Here is a 17148-nt window from a genome sequence, read left to right as displayed (position 1 = left end):
AAGGGAAAAATAAAAACCTGTGTGAGCCTTTTAATTAGCAGTCTGGCTGTTGCTCAATTAGGAAACATTTACAGCTGTGCCAAGACACACCACCACCCCTCACATACCCACATATGCACACACACACACACACACACACACACACACACACACACACACACACACACACACACACACACACACACACACACACACACACACACACACACACACACACACACACACACACACACACACACACACACACTTAAATTACTGCCATGTTCGCAGATGTGCTAGTGTGTGCCACCCCACCACCCCTTCCCTCACCCATTTCATATCACCACCACCTCATTATACGATAACAAGCCCTGGAGTGGGGCCAGGATACTATTAGAAGAGGGGGTGAGGGATGTGTGTGTGTGTGTGTGTGTGTGTGTGTGTGTGTGTGTGTGTGTGTGTGTGTGTGTGTGTGTGTGTGTGTGTGTGTGTGTGTGTGTGTGTGTGTGTGTGTGTGTGTGTGTGTGTGTGTGTGTGTGTGTGTGTGTGTGTGTGTGTGTGTGTGTGTGTGTGTGTGTGTGTGTGTGTGTGTGTGTGTGTGTGTGTGTGTAGAATCCTGAGACAGGAAGTTGACAGCCGACCCATCTGTTGTGCACACAAGGGGAGTGAGGGGGAGAGAGAGAGAAAATTAGAGAGAGAGGAAGGGGGCAGTGGACAGGAGAGCATGGTAAGGGCAGTATGTGTGTCCGTGCATGTGTTAGTATATATGTGGAAGCAACCGATGAGAAACATGATCTGCACTAGAACACTAGAACAGTAAATTGCTGGAGTGGCAGAGTGGGGAGAGGGGAGAGGGGCAAAGGGTGTGTGGGGGGATGTCAGTGTACTATCACTGGAGGGTGACAGGGACAGGAACCGTTAGGGCAGGATTAGCACTGGGGGCCAAGTTTAGCCACAACCTGCGAGCTTTATTTTCACTGCTCAAAGAGCCTTTAAAACGGGGACCGAGGCCAGTGTGAAGTGGGGCAGCTATGGCTGGAAGCATCCATGTCTGGATCCGGAATGTTGAGGTGTCAAAGAACCTGGCTGTCAGATATTCTATTTCATCTAATCTCATCCCACAAAGGAACTGGAGGGCCATGACCAGATCCAGAACTAGAGGCCCCGTGCAGTATGTGTCTGTCCACAGTCCCTTTCTTATGGGTGGTTGACCTTCAAATAGATTCAGGTTTTATAAGTTCTATGTACGGGATATGCATGGTATACATTGTATACATGGTATACACTGTCCAACGAAATGCTTACTTGCAGGTTCCATCTCGACAATGCAGCAACAATAAGAAATAATTCAATATTAGAATATGAACATAAAGTAAATGTCTCAATAGAAGAGAATAATACATGTTAGCATAAATATAAAACATGAAGGCACAATTTATAGTCCAATATTTACACGTGATTGGGGGAAGGGGCAAGTTCAGAAACTGAGCGGTGTAATAAGAGTCTGGCAGCAGAAGTTGTGATGTGTGTGTAGCATGAATGTACACTGAGTGTACAAAACATTAAGAACACCTTCGTAATATTGAGTTGCACCCCCCTCCCCCTTTTGCCATCAGAACAGATTCAATTCATCGGGGCATGGAGTCTACAAGGAGTCAAAAGGGTTCCACAGAGATACCGGCCCATGTTGACTACAACGCTTCTCACAGTTGTGTCAACTTGGATGGATGTTTGTTGGGTGGTGGACTATTCTTGATACACACGGGAAACTGTTGAGCGTAAGAAAAACAAGACAACAGCCTTGCAGTTCTCGACACAAACCAGTACGCCTGGCACCTACTACCATACCCCGTTCAAAGGCACATTAATCTTTTGTCTTGCCCATTCACCCTCTGAATAGCACACATACAGTTGAAGCCAGAAGTTTACATGCACCTTAGCCAACTACATTTAAACTCAGTTTTTCACAATTCCTGACATTTAATCCTAGTAGAAATTCCCTGTCTTAGGTTAGTTGGGATCACCACTTTATTTTAAGAATGTGAAATGTCAGAATAATAGCAGAGAGAATTATTTACATCAGCTTTTATTTCTTTAATCACATTCTCAGTGGGTCAGAAGTTTACATTCACTCAATTAGTATTTGGTAGCATTGCCTTTAAATTGTTTAACTTGGGTCAAATGTTTCTGGTAGCCTTCCATAAGCTTCCCTCAATAAGTTGGGTCAATTTTGGCCCATTCCTCTTGAAAGAGCTGGTGTAACTGAGTCAGGTTTGTAGGCCTCCTTGCTCACAAACGCTTTTTCAGTTCTGCCCACAAAATGTTCAATGGGATTGAGGTCAGGGCTTTGTGATGGCCACTCCAATACCTTGACTTTGTTGTCCTTAAGCCATTTTGCCACAACTTTGGAAGTATGCTTGTGGACATTGTCCATTTGGAAGACCCATTTGTGACCAACCTTTAACTTCCTGACTGATGTCTTGAGATGTTGCTTCAATAGATCCACATAATTTTCCTTCCTCATTATGCCATCTATTTTGTGAAGTGCACCAGTCCATCCTGCAGCAAAGCACCCCCACAACATGATGCTGCCATCCCTGTGCTTCACGGTTGGGATGGTGTTCTTCGGCTTGCAAGCCTCCCCCTTTTTCCTCCAAACATAACGATGGTCATTATGGCCAAACAGTTTTATTTTTATTTCATCAAAACAGAAGACATTTCTCCAAAAAGTACAATCTTTTTCCCCATGTGCAGTTGCAAACCGTAGTCTGGCTTTTTATGGCGGTTTTGGAGCAGTGGCTTCTTCCTTGATGAGCGGCCTTTCAAGTTATGTCGATATTGGACTCGTTTTACTGTGGATATAGATACTTATATACTGGTTTCCACCACTATCTTCACAGTGTCTTCACTTTGTTATTATGAGGTATTGTGTGTAGAAGAAAAAAAGAGTGAGAAAAACAATCTATTTAATCAATTTTGAATTCATGCTGTAACACAACAAAATGTGGAATAAGTCAAAATGAATACATTCTTAAGGCACTGTCCTTAACTACCAACCACCCTCATCCTGCAACCTCACCCCCTCCAGAGCCCTGTATGGCTTGTCATGTCACAACAGAGGTGCTGTCTGTGAGAGCAAGGGTGAAGGGTCAGGTTGCCAGTCCCCATCCCCATACGCATACCCTTCTATATATAGAGAGGTAGTTTCCTGTGCCCTGTAATGCGGGGCATTAAAACAGTAAAGGCCAGAGGACAGGAAGAGCCAGCATGAGGCCCAGAGAGCCTGGCGTACTACACATTCCCCCTAGCTGTCAATCATCAGACCAACCCATCATGACATCAGAGTGATACTAACTATAGTATAGTCACTCTAGTATTGTGTCACCACTATATTCTCTCTGGTACGCTGTTGGATTCACTATTATTAAGAAATTATTTGAATGTGCTTAGTTTGTGATGGTGTGGAGTAAAAACATTTGTGTAAAGCTCTTTAATATTCTTAAACCATTATGTTTTTGTAGTTTCACATTTTAGTGATCTTGGAAATGCATTGTTTGAAGATTCAGATCATAGCACATGGAAATCCTAGGTCCACCAACTTAAAATAATTGGCTAATCTACAGATTATATAGTTGATCTGGCTAAACTCAACGGTTTACCATGGAGTTGAACGCCGACTCGCATGGACGGACTGGAGCTCTGACTGATTTCAACAAAAAAAGAACATTGTTCTGTGTAATTGCGGGATATTCTTTGGGTAATGAAACAAGTAGTTTTTTATAAAAACATAATTTTATGTGATGTCAGAGCGCCAGTCCGCCCACACTAGTTGCCGCTCAACTCCATCATAAATCGTGGAGTTGATTTTAATTAGCTACCTATAGCTATGCATAGAGAGTCCTGCTTCCTCTCCACATCACAGCATTAACACACTCCAGTATCCTATATCTGCTAAATCAAATCAAATGTATTTGTCACATACACATGGTTAGCAGGTGCTAATGCAAGTGTTGTGAAATGCTTGTGCTTCTAGTTCCAACCATGCAGTAATAACCAACGAGTAATCTGACCTAACAATTTCACAGCAACTACAAGTGTAAAGGAATTAATACGAATATGTACATAAAAATAGATAAATGAGTGATGGCCGAACAGCATCGGCAAGATGCAGTGGATGGTATAGAGTACAGTATATACATCTGAGATGAGTAATGTAGGGTATGAGAACATTATATAAAGTGGCATTGTTCAAAGTGGCTAGAGATACATTTAATTACATCAAGATGGCAAGATGCAGTAGATGGTATAGCGTACAGTATATACATCTGAGATGAGTAATGTAGGGTAAGTAAACATTATATAATTTAAAGTGGCTAGTGATAAATTGATTACATACATTTTTGCATTATTAAAGTGGCTGGAGTTGAGTCAGTATGCTGGCAGCAGCCACTCAATGTTAGTGATGGCTGTTTAACAGTCTGATGGCCTTGAGATAGAAACTGTTTTTCAGGGTGAACAGGCAGTGGCTCGGGTGGTTGTTGTCCCTGATGATCTTTTTGGCCTTCCTGTGACATCGGGTGGTGTAGGTGTCCTGGAGGGCAGGTAGTTTTCCCCCGGTGATGTGTTGTGCAGACCTCATTACCTGCTGCTGTGCCTTCTTCACCACGCTGTCTGTGTGGGTGGACCATTTCAGTTTGTCTGTGATGTGTATGCCGAGGAACTTAAAACTCTCCACCCTCTCCACTACTGTCCCGTCAATGTAGATAGGGGGCTGCTCCCTCAAGTCAATGATCATCTCCTTCGTTTTGTTGACATTGAGTGTGAGGTTATTTTCCTGACACCACACTCCGAGGGCCCTCACCTCCTCCCTGTTGGCCGTCTCGTCGTTGTTGGTAATCAAGTCTACAACTGTAGTGTTGTCTGCAAACTTGATGATTGAGTTGGAGGTGTGCATGGCCACGCAGTCGTGGATGAACAGGGAGTACAGGAGAGGGCTGAGAACGCACCCTTGTAGGGACCCAGTTTTAAGGATCAGCGGGGTGGAGATGTTGTTACCTACCCTCACCACCTGGGGGCGGCCAGTCAGGAAGTCCAGGACCCAGTTGCACTGGGCGGGGTCGAGACCCAGGGTCTCGAGCTTAATGGCGAGTTTGGAGAGTGCTATGGTGTTAAATGCTGAGTTGTAATCAATGAACACGATTCTTACATAGGTATTCCTCTTGTCCAGATGGGTTAGGGCAGTGTGCAGTGTGATGGCGTCATCTGTGGACCTATTGGGGCGGTAAGCGAATTGGAGTGGGTCTATGGTGTCAGGTAGGGTGGAGGTCATATGGTCCTTGACTAGTCTCTCAAAGCACTTCATGATGACAGAAGTGAGTGCTACATTTAGATCGGAAGAAGGTGCTAAAATTAGTCATTTAGCTCAGTTACTATCTTCCACTTCAAAGTCCCCGTGCCTGTGAGAGTGGACATGTACGCTGAGTACATTTCATTACATTTCATTACATTTCATTATAGTACAACGGTTTGATTTGTTTAATCTTAGCAATTTCTTCTTAGCTAGCTACATAGCCGTCTTTGTATCAAAGATAATTGCGTAATTATCGTATTTCGTCGTCCTAACGTAGTCTACACTGCTATCTGCCCAGCAGCTAGCCAGCTAGCAAACGTCCACCGTCTACCGAATAGCAGCACTGTAGAAACTATTACACTCAACTGAACGACTTGATTAGTGTAGTGTTAGCTAGCTACATAGTTGTCTTTGCTGTCTTCGTATCCAAGATAATTGTGTAGTTTAGAGTGTGTAGTCTTAGAGTGATTATCTTAATTTACCGAGGTTAGCTAGCCAGCTATTTGTCGTCCTTAACGTAGGAGACACTGATAGCTAGCCAACAGCTAGCCACTGTCTACCGAATAGAACTTCCGCACTCAACAACCCGGTCGCATTCCGCTTCACTCCCTCCTCTCTACATTTTCCTCCTCTGTCTCTGCTGCTAAAGCCACTTTCTACCACTCTAAATTCCAAGCATCTGCCTCTAACCCTAGGAAGCTCTTTGCCACCTTCTCCTCCCTCCTGAATCCTCCCCCCCCCCTCCTCCCTCTCTGCAGATGACTTCGTCAACCATTTTGAAAAGAAGGTCAACGACATCCGATCCTCGTTTGCTAAGTCAAACGACACCGCTGGTTCTGCTCACACTGCCCTACCCTGTGCTCTGACCTCTTTCTCCCCTCTCTCTCCAGATGAAATCTTGCGTCTTGTGACGGCCGGCCGCCCAACAACCTGCCCGCTTGACCCTATCCCCTCCTCTCTTCTCCAGACCATTTCCGGAGACCTTCTCCCTTACCTCACCTCGCTCATCAACTCATCCCTGACCGCTGGCTACGTCCCTTCCGTCTTCAAGAGAGCGAGAGTTGCACCCCTTCTGAAAAAACCTACACTCGATCCCTCCGATGTCAACAACTACAGACCAGTATCCCTTCTTTCTTTTCTCTCCAAAACTCTTGAACGTGCCGTCCTTGGCCAGCTCTCCCGCTATCTCTCTCAGAATGACCTTCTTGATCCAAATCAGTCAGGTTTCAAGACTAGTCATTCAACTGAGACTGCTCTTCTCTGTATCACGGAGGCGCTCCGCACTGCTAAAGCTAACTCTCTCTCCTCTGCTCTCATCCTTCTAGACCTATCGGCTGCCTTCGATACTGTGAACCATCAGATCCTCCTCTCCACCCTCTCCGAGTTGGGCATCTCCGGCGCGGCCCACGCTTGGATTGCGTCCTACCTGACAGGTCGCTCCTACCAGGTGGCGTGGCGAGAATCTGTCTCCTCACCACGCGCTCTCACCACTGGTGTCCCCCAGGGCTCTGTTCTAGGCCCTCTCCTATTCTCGCTATACACCAAGTCACTTGGCTCTGTCATAACCTCACATGGTCTCTCCTATCATTGCTATGCAGACGACACACAATTAATCTTCTCCTTTCCCCCTTCTGATGACCAGGTGGCGAATCGCATCTCTGCATGTCTGGCAGACATATCAGTGTGGATGACGGATCACCACCTCAAGCTGAACCTCGGCAAGACGGAGCTGCTCTTCCTCCCGGGGAAGGACTGCCCGTTCCATGATCTCGCCATCACGGTTGACAACTCCATTGTGTCCTCCTCCCAGAGCGCTAAGAACCTCGGCGTGATCCTGGACAACACCCTGTCGTTCTCAACTAACATCAAGGCGGTGGCCCGTTCCTGTAGGTTCATGCTCTACAACATCCGCAGAGTACGACCCTGCCTCACATAGGAAGCGGCGCAGGTCCTAATCCAGGCACTTGTCATCTCCCGTCTGGATTACTGCAACTCGCTGTTGGCTGGGCTCCCTGCCTGTGCCATTAAACCCCTACAACTCATCCAGAACGCCGCAGCCCGTCTGGTGTTCAACCTTCCCAAGTTCTCTCACGTCACCCCGCTCCTCCGCTCTCTCCACTGGCTTCCAGTTGAAGCTCGCATCCGCTACAAGACCATGGTGCTTGCCTACGGAGCTGTGAGGGGAACGGAACCTCAGTTCTCCAGGCTCTGATCAGGCCCTACACCCAAACAAGGGCACTGCGTTCATCCACCTCTGGCCTGCTCGCCTCCCTACCACTGAGGAAGTACAGTTCCCGCTCAGCCCAGTCAAAACTGTTCGCTGCTCTGGCCCCCCAATGGTGGAACAAACTCCCTCATGACGCCAGGACAGCGGAGTCAATCACCACCTTCCGGAGACACCTGAAACCCCACCTCTTTAAGGAATACCTAGGATAGGATAAAGTAATCCTTCTCACCCCCCTTAAAGGATTTAGATGCACTATTGTAAAGTGGCTGTTCCACTGGATGTCATAAGGTGAATGCACCAATTTGTAAGTCGCTCTGGATAAGAGCGTCTGCTAAATGACTTAAATGTAATGTAAATGTAGTTACCTTAGCTTTCTTGGGAACAGGAACAATGGTTGCCCTCTTGAAGCATGTGGGGACAGCAGACTGGGATAAGGATTGATTGAATATATCTGTAAACATACCAGCCAGCTGGTCTGCGCATGCCCTGAGGACGCGGCCGGGGATGCCTTCTGGGCCTGAAGCCTTGCAAGGGTTAACGCGTTTAAATGTTTTACTCACGTTGGCTGGGGCTGGTTTTTCTTTTGTAGTCCGTGATTGACTGTAGACACTGCCACATACTTCTCGTGTCTGAGCCGTTGAATTGCGACTGCACTTTGTCTCTGTACTGACACTTAGCTTGTTTGATTGCCTTGCGGAAGGAATAGCTACACTGTCTGTATTCGGTCATGTTTCCGGTCACCTTGCCCTGATTAAAAGCAGTGGTTTGCAAGTTCAGTTTTGCGCAAATGCTGCCATCAATCCATGGTATCTGGTTGGGGAATGTTTTAATAGATGCTGTGGGTACAACATCCCAGATGCACTTGCTAATAAACTAGCACACCGAATCAGCTTATTCGTCAATGTTGTTGCTCGCCGCAATGCGGAACATATCCCAGTCCACGTGATCGAAGCAATCTTGAAGCGTGGAATCCGATTGCTCGGACCAGCGTTGAACAGACCTGAGCGCGGGAGCTTCCTGTTTTAGTTTCTGTCTATAGGCTGGAAGCAACAAAACGGAGTCGTGGTCAGCTTTTCCGAAGGGAGGGGGCCTTAAATGCGTTGTGGAAGTTAGAATAACAGTGGTCTCGGGTTTTGCCAGCCCTGGTAGCACAATTGATATGCTGATAGAATTTGTGATGCCTTGTTTTCAGATTAACCTGGGTGTGTGTATGTGTGTGGCTATCCGTGCGTGCGTGATACAGTCACTCCACCGACATGTCATGATTTGAAGATGTGAACTGCAGTTGGCGTTGCGTGAGAATATTATCTCCTGCTTAGCTGTGAGGATCGTCTCTATGCTCTCCAGGTCTTGACAGGTACGCACCACACCACGCCATCCAGTGCCAGGTAACATTATGTTTAGGGACTTTGTTCCCTTTGATGGGCTGCTTTGCTCAAAGGCCATCGCCTTCAGGAAGTGCCTCAGGGAATGTATGTGTGTGTGTACCCAAAAGCCCTAACCTGGGAATACCTGGAAACACCAGTTGTTCAGTGAGTCAGTCAATCATTCAGTCAGTCAGTGTGACCGGAATCACTGTGTGTACTTCTATGTACATGTTCAGTCACATTTTGGACGTTAACCAAAAGAGCATAACGTGGCAGACAGAGACATGTCAGACAACTCTGGGGGTGTGACAATGTGTTAATTGCTATTTGTATTGGACAACTGCTGCATTTCAGGGACTAGCTGTCCCAACCTTTGTGGTTAAAGGACAGCCATATGTTTGTGAATGGCTCCTTCTTAGTCATCTGGATGATAATTGTCATGAAAACACACACACACACACAGTATGTCAGATGGTTAAAGTGGAACTGGTCTAACCGAGGAGTTGGAAGTATACTTATGTAAATATGTCACTGTGTGACCTGACCACTGTTTGAACACTGTGTGAAAAACTACTACAAACTGTCGAGAAATTAAGAAAGACATTGTTAGAAGGAAGTAGAGAAAATAGTAATTTATTAATAACTTATCATTTCTTTACATTCGTAAGACAGGAGTGTGGACTTGAGGAGTGGTGAGGGTTGAAACCAAGATGGCTTCTCCCACCGACAGTTCTTCTCTCAGGAATGAGAGAAAGCCAAATCCACCCATAATTTTGATTATTTTCTAAAACAACAAAAAACTGCATTTCACAGAATTTCCCTGAAGAGGCAAGGCCTCCTTTTTTGTTAACATCTCCCAGACTTTGTAAGCCTTGAACACAGATAAGCATTCACTTGCATTAACCCTAATTGTTCCTCACTAAACACCAACAGAAAGTAGCCATCTTAAATTGGCTTCATTAAAGGTATTTCCACCAAACTTAACAAATTACAACTCACGTTTCTTAACATAGGCATGCACTGACAGTTTCAGTGATTTGTTGTAGAATTATTTTTGCTATGGTTCAATTCGGGTAGAATTGTGATAGAAGGTGAAAGCATAGCTCGGGGAAAGCCCTTTGAGGGTTAATGCACAATAACACATCTATGTACAGAACTAAGGCATACAACCTGACTGATTTGTGTGAGGGTGGGGGCAAAAAACGCCTGTCGGCTGAAATTACATTTAAAGCAAATATGATATATATTACACATATACACAATTTTACGATTCTTGGAAAACCTCCTAATTTTTTTGGCATAATAAACTTAGATACTGATCAATATACAGTTGGTTGGCTTACATGAAATAAGATTTAAAAAATAATAATCAGTACCCACTTGTTGCAAAGGGTATATACTAGACAAGAACAAGACTTTACTGTATTGTCTTTTATATTAAGATATATACACTTGTATAAATGATTAAAATGACTCCACACATGTAAAATCGAGTTCAATACACTGTGCCGTCTAACCGGGGATGTTTCAACCCCAAACAGGCAAGTCTTCGCAGAAGACAAGTTATATGCACCCCAAAAAATTATGAAGGTGCAAGTACTAGCCCAAAAAAACAAAAAAGTATTTAGAATCATATATATGTTCAGATAGAACAATCATGTCTCTTTGGCACACCAGCCTTTCGTCGTGAAGCTAAACGTACACATGACCATCAGATCACTTAATGTCTCTTTCAAAGCATTGACATAATTTTTTTAGGCAAAAACCTCATTGAGTCCAATAGCAATATAGGGTTCTAGAAAGTTCATGTGCTTTGTCTTTCTTTCGCTTCCCCCTCTCTTCTCTCTCTTTCTTTATTTGTCCCCATTTTTGCAGCAGCTGTTTGTGAGCCCTCGGGCAGATCGACCACGTGCCCCCATCAGAGTCCATGCTTGGCAGCTGTCACCTCAAGCCAACTGTGTCAACAACGGCATGATGTCACCGTGTCACAACAGGTGATAGAAATAAAGTAGAGAAACATTTCAGCGTTTCATGAGGTTTCATTACACCTCTGAGCCAGCAAGGGGGTGATGGTGGCGAGGCCTCACGTGGACTCCAGGGGGTCCAGCTGGAAGACGTTGTGGTTGGTGGGGGTGGTGAAGTACAGAGGTTGTGTGGGGGTCACCACCCGGTTATCACAGGGGCTCTTCAGGCCCAGGGTGCGCTCAAAGTCCAGGAGTTGGCCCATGAAGTTGAAGTTGGGCGAGATGTTGGACTTCTTCATCTTGACGATGTCGTAGGCGTCGTTCATGGACAGGTTGAGCTTCTGCATGAGGTAGGCTACGGTTACCGTCACGGAGCGGCTGATGCCGGCCAGACAGTGGACCAGGACGCCACATTTTTGACCGCGAGCCTCATCTGAGAAGGACAGGAACAAAGAGGAAGAACAAGTTACATACTTTTGTCAGATATTCATCATTTGTATTTAGAGAAAACACAAGAGCAACACAAAACAGATAGATATTCTGAAAATGAGAAATGCCTACTGTGAAGAGACTAGTGTAAGGGAAACAACAGTCACATTCAAGTAGTAGACTTAATGTTAATGCTGTAGTCCTAAATGCTAATCGACATTGACTGGACCATTTCCACGTTTAAGCAGCAGAAGTCTGAAATGATCGTAACAGTCTCCCACACACGTCAATCGCCAAACGGCTGCGGTCTGGTACTCTGCGCATAAACAGAGCCGACATTCTTTCATTTGGTCAGGAGTACCACAACTTGGAAATGTACTATTAACGCTCTATCAAGTCATTCTTCAGCCGGCCCGGTTACTTGACAATGGTGCCATTTGGGCGTGTAAACGTAGGAGTCATGAGGGCACCCTGTCAGGGCTTACAGGATGTCAACAGAGCCTGTAAATGGCTCTCTTTGTGAAAGGAAAACATTGCTGCACTGTCCTAGATTACTTTCAATGGCCGTTTCCTTCCTGTTGTGTTCAAATTACCCCCTCCCTCCCCCTCTCCAATTTCTACACAGGCCTTTGTATTACAATTACACAAGGCTGGGGGTAGGCTAGGCCCCGGCTACAGACAAAAAAGCAGACAGGAAGTATTCCATTGAAGTTTAATCATTGTAATTGTAGTTTATAGTACGGACCATACAGCTAGAATAGTATTTCTCTGCTTGGCACAACAGCATGAATCTTGTTCCCTCTGTAAATCCCCCCTTAACTGGCTTAATAAGAAAGTACCCAAGGACACCTATTAGCACAACAATAACGAAATAACTTCCTGGTGATATGACCATATCTTACTAATAAGACGTCTGTGCTGTGGGCCTGTGGCTTTCTTTCACTTGCTAGGCCAATCACTGCTATATAGGCGTAAATATACAACTACATTTATTACCCTCAATTCATTCTGTGGTGATGTAAAATAAGTCTGCTTTATATACATATTAACCCTGCACCTTAAAATAAATTGTTGTGGGTAAAATATAATTTGAGAGCTATCAGTGTGCTTGAATAGAAGGTATTGTGCTTACCTATGAAGCCAATGGCCTCTGGGAAGAACTGTGACAGATTCTGGCTCCAGTGATCTGAGATGGGGATCTGCTTGTACTTGAATTCCCCTGCGTTCTCGAACATGTTGGGCAGGTTGGGAGTCACGTTCAGAATGTACTTGATGCCAAACTCTTCCAGAATATCCAGGTTGGTGGAATCTTTGGCGCAGCCCAGGTAAAGGTGCGGGAGGATCTCCACTGGGAAGGAGGGCTGGGGGTTGGAGAGGGGACTGCCGTCTGAGTCTGTGGCGCTGCTCGGGTCTCGGTCGATGTCGGACTCGATATCCGAGGAGTCTGAGCTTATCCGCAGCCCCCCGAGGCCGAGCACCTGGGCCGTAGGAGAACTGCTGTTGAAAGAGCCGACCAGATTGGTCTCGCACTGGGCAGGGAACTCGGCTTGGAATTTGCTGAAACCACCTGTAAGATGAATTAAATAATAGTGTTAGACAAATCCATTGATTAAAAACAGGCCTCGGCTACTCTATGTTGTGACCAAACACACCTGCATTATCCTATGCGTTTTTGCGCAAAATTGCACCCAAAATATCACTTATTAATTATTATTCACCAAATTTGGCCTACATTTTGGTGTGAAATGTGTGCTTCTGGAAATAATAACAAAACTCACCCTCAAGGTAAAAAGCCTTGTAGCCCTCGTCTTTCATCCTCTTTAGGAGCAAGCCCAGCACCGAGCCCCCGTTGACATTTTCGTTCCATTCCCTGCTGTATTCGTCATATAGCACAATGGTATCCGTCTTGCACCTCCGCGCAAATCTCTCCCGGTCCTCGCCGTTTGAGAGCAAGGACTTGATGGAAAGATTGCCCTTCTTCAGCCGCCGGAGCATCAGGCTCGGGATGGCCACGTTAATCGCGGTTTCGACGTGCGAGGACTCGTATAGCTCCTGCGCTCTGCAGTCCATTACCAACAGGCAGTCTTTGCGCGTCTTGAGGTGCTCCTGCAGCCACTCCACGGTCTTGCTGATAGCCATTACCGATTCGAACTGAACGGGCTTGAGCTTGTCGAGCATTTAGCAACAAAAAACAATTGTCACTTCACTGCAGGAAAATGATGTGCTTGGTCCCTTTTAGGCTACCGCAAAAAAACGTCCACAACAACAGAACGTTATGAGGACTGGATCATTGAAGAAACGGCAACGCAGACTGATCGAGATAAAATATATTCTGGAATAATTATTTTTATAATAATAATTTTTCTCACGACCGTGGCTGTTTTGTAGGCCTAGTTTGAAACGAAATCAACAAAACAAGATTGTTTCTTAAATATCCGACCGTAGATTGCCTATAGGCCTACACTAGAGCAGTAACACTCATTCATGCAGCTGCGTGAAGAATGTCCCATGTATTTATCAATGACTCACTGGCCAGCACAGACGTTGTCTTCGTGTTATATAACTGCCGCTTTCGCATAGAAAATATTATTCTTCTGTAAAAATCTAAATAAGAGGGATTGATTGCAGTTCAGTTACAGATGCAAAGCACTTGCATTTCCAATAATGTATTCTGTTGTCGTCTATTCCCAACGTTCTCGTTGTGAATAAGCGTATTTTGTTCTTGTCGACACTGGCTCGTCGATGTGCTCTCTGCAGCGCCAAACTAGTGAATGGTTACAAACCCGAGGCGTTTCAATGGATACATTATATCGGCCAGCCAATCAGAGGGTGCCGAGCAGTCGTCGCCCTGGAAACGGGGCCGGGTGGAACGGGCTGTGGTGATGAATTGTTAATAACTTTGTCATTCACAAAAAAAAGCAAAGAATTTCCGCTCCGGATAAAGTGAGTTCAAACAAACAGAAGTGGCACTGCAGGGGAAGGAAGGAGAGGGCTATTACTTTAGTGCGTAGAGGGGGATCCTACCTTGTGCTCAGATTTCTCAATGCCAAAGTTGCGCTATGACAAGTTTATTGCACGGCGAGACAGAGTTTTAGAGACAATTTATTTGGGGACAGGAGGCACGATTGAATTTTGGAACCCCAGTGAATGTATTTATTTTTCATTGTTGTAATTTTTGTCAATTAAATCAACTATTTTATGATTCCATAAAATGTTAAAGGATGTAATTATTTAATTAATATATTGCAATTAATTTGGTCTTCTAATTGAACATGCTTTATAAAGTAGATTCCAATGTAGGCATATTGGGCGCGAAAGGCTGTTCATAATGCATGCTTAATTCGAGTATCCGTGCCAAAAGTGCACCTGCAGTAGGTAGGCCTATAATGCTAGCCTAGGCTACACAGGATGCGTTTACACAGGCAGCCCAATTCTGATAATTTTTCCCAAATAATTGGTCTTTTGACCAATCACATCATATATTTTCACATAAACTATTTTTCAGAGCTGATCTGATTAGTCAACAGACCAATTAGTAAAACCAATCAGAATTGGGCTGCTCGTGTAAATTCAGCCACAGAGGATTAATAAATATGTTGGTTTTCTGAAACAGAAGTGCGTGGGTTGGATGCTATAGCACCTCTCGTCTGGGTCTATTTTTATCAGTTCGTTACACTACTCCTTCGGCTCCAGAGCTTTGTGTGGGTGCAATTTCCATTTTATCATGAACATCTCTCGCGATCTCTTTCTCTGTTAAAACAAACATTAAAACATTAAACAATTAAAAGAATACATCAAAACCACAAATTGCACTACAGTCAACCGGATCTACAGCATTATAACATACACATGTGGTTTTGACTCAGTCATAACGAAACCAACGTTTACTGTATCATCAAAAGCAACTGTTCGATCCGTTGGACCCGCTAATGGCCGTGCTAAATCTAAATTATGTCCCATTAATAAACACTAGAAGGCCAGTCAGCGGTGGAATCGGCCAATCAGCGGTGGAATCGGCCAATCAGCTGTGGGATCGGGCATTCCAACGGACTTTCCTACACATGATTACCTCAATGAATACATATTTCTTTGCAACTTAATACGGAATTTTAACTTCCACGCTTCCACTTTCACGTTTGTGTAGGCCTAAATACATTGCCAATAACATTGCACAAATGAATGTGGCTACTCCAATGAACCATAGCTGCTAATTATTTGATCATCTAAAATCCCCCCAACTAATCCAAAAATGGAACAACAAAACAGACGCCATATGCAGGGAGGGGATTCTAATATCTAAGAATGTTTCTATATTAACTATACAACGTATACATTTTTTTGTAAGTGAACAATAGAGGGAGAGTTCCCTAAATTCAAACATAAATAAAAACATTTTGACTTGTTAAATGTTGACTTAAGTTGTTAAAAAGCCTTCATAACAATGTCATTACAAACATGACATTGCCAGGTTATGGTGACAATAGTGATAATCTTTTGCCTTAGCTGTCTGTGTCTGATATACATAATTTAACAAAATAATCCTATTTTTAGAGTAAATAGTGCACAGGGCTATACACACACACACACACACACACACACACACACACACACACACACACACACACACACACACACACACACACACACACACACACACACACACACACACACACACACACACACACACGATCCTCTCAGGCAGAGAGAGGCATGTGTGTACATTTTCAGAGCAGTTAACATATGAAATGTGAAGCAGCAGACCTTTGCCCTTCCCCCTGTCACATTCAAATAGTCCCCTAGTAGACAGTGCTCTGGCTGAATGGAGCCAAGCTATTTCCTTTCAGGTTCAAATACATTCTCTCTTTCAGGAACAAATGCCCCCTGCCCCCTTTCCTCCATCCACCCTCTCTCCCTTCCCTCTCTCTCTATAGCCTCTATATCCCTCCCTCCCTCCCTCCCTCCCTCCCTCCCTCCCTCCCTCCCTCCCTCCCTCCCTCCCTCCCTCCCTCCCTCCCTCCCTCCCACCCGTTAATCTACTTGCCCTCCTTGTTTCTCAGCCTCTGGGTGCTTGTTGACTGACCAGGAAATCCTTTGTTCGTTCACAAAAGCTCCCTGTATCTAGGAGTTGTGGGGTCTGGACTGGAGCTGTGCCGCTGTACAGATGGGGTTGGGGAGGGAGGGTCTGTGTCTGTGTGTGATAATGTGTGTGTGTGTCTGTGTGTGTGTGTGATAATGCGCGTGTGTCTGTGTGTGCGATAATGTGTGTGTGTCTGTGTGTGTGATAATGGGTGTGTGTCTGTGTGTGTGATAATGTGTGTGTGTGTCTGTGTGTGTGATAATAATGTGTGTGTGTCTGTGTGTGTGATAATGCGTGTGTGTCTGTGTGTGTGATAATGTGTGTGTGTCTGTGTGTGTGATAATGTGTGTGTGTGTGTGTCTGTGTGTGTGATAATGTGTGTGTGTCTGTGTGTGTGATAATGCGTGTGTGTCTGTGTGTGCGATAATGTGTGTGTGTCTGTGTGTGTGTGTGTGTGTGTGTGTCTGTGTGTGTGATAATGTGTGTGTGATAATGTGTGTGTGTCTGTGTGTGTGATAATGCGTGTGTGTCTGTGTGTGTGATAATGTGTGTGTGTGTGTCTGTGTGTGTGATAATGTGTGTGTGTCTGTGTGTGTGATAATGCGTGTGTGTCTGTGTGTGCGATAATGCGTGTGTGTCTGTGTGTGCGATAATGCGTGTGTGTCTGTGTGTGTGATAATGTGTGTGTGTGTGTGTGTGTGTGTCTGTGTGTGTGATAATGTGTGTGTGTCTGTGTGTGTGATAATGCGTGTGTG

The 17148-nt window shown here is 44.9% G+C and overlaps 1 protein-coding gene across 1 annotated transcript; it reads right to left on the bottom strand.

Moving 5' to 3' along the window:
* Positions 1 to 9540: 9540 nt before the first annotated feature.
* dusp6 (dual specificity phosphatase 6) lies at positions 9541 to 14487 on the bottom strand. Its single transcript, XM_035790062.2, has 3 exons — positions 13095 to 14487; positions 12449 to 12883; positions 9541 to 11320 (listed from the first exon to the last, which is right to left on the bottom strand). The coding sequence occupies exons 1-3, from the start codon at positions 13492 to 13494 to the stop codon at positions 11007 to 11009; spliced, it is 1149 nt and encodes a 382-aa protein (XP_035645955.1). The 5' UTR covers positions 13495 to 14487; the 3' UTR covers positions 9541 to 11006.
* Positions 14488 to 17148: the final 2661 nt, after the last annotated feature.

The sequence above is a fragment of the Oncorhynchus keta genome, chromosome 17 (assembly GCF_023373465.1).
Source record: "Oncorhynchus keta strain PuntledgeMale-10-30-2019 chromosome 17, Oket_V2, whole genome shotgun sequence".
Lineage (NCBI taxonomy): Eukaryota > Metazoa > Chordata > Actinopteri > Salmoniformes > Salmonidae > Oncorhynchus > Oncorhynchus keta.
This window is presented reverse-complemented; position numbering and strand designations above follow the sequence as displayed.

Bases quoted from the DNA above. Each gene is read 5' to 3' on its own strand.
- dusp6 (XM_035790062.2), bottom strand. From the start codon at position 13,494: ATGCTCGACAAGCTCAAGCCCGTTCAGTTCGAATCGGTAATGGCTATC. The intron at 12,884-13,094 runs GTGAGTTTTGTT...TTCATCTTACAG, and splicing joins CAAGGCTTTTTACCTTGAGG to GTGGTTTCAGCAAATTCCAA. The intron at 11,321-12,448 runs GTAAGCACAATA...TGTCCTTCTCAG, and splicing joins AGAGGCCATTGGCTTCATAG to ATGAGGCTCGCGGTCAAAAA.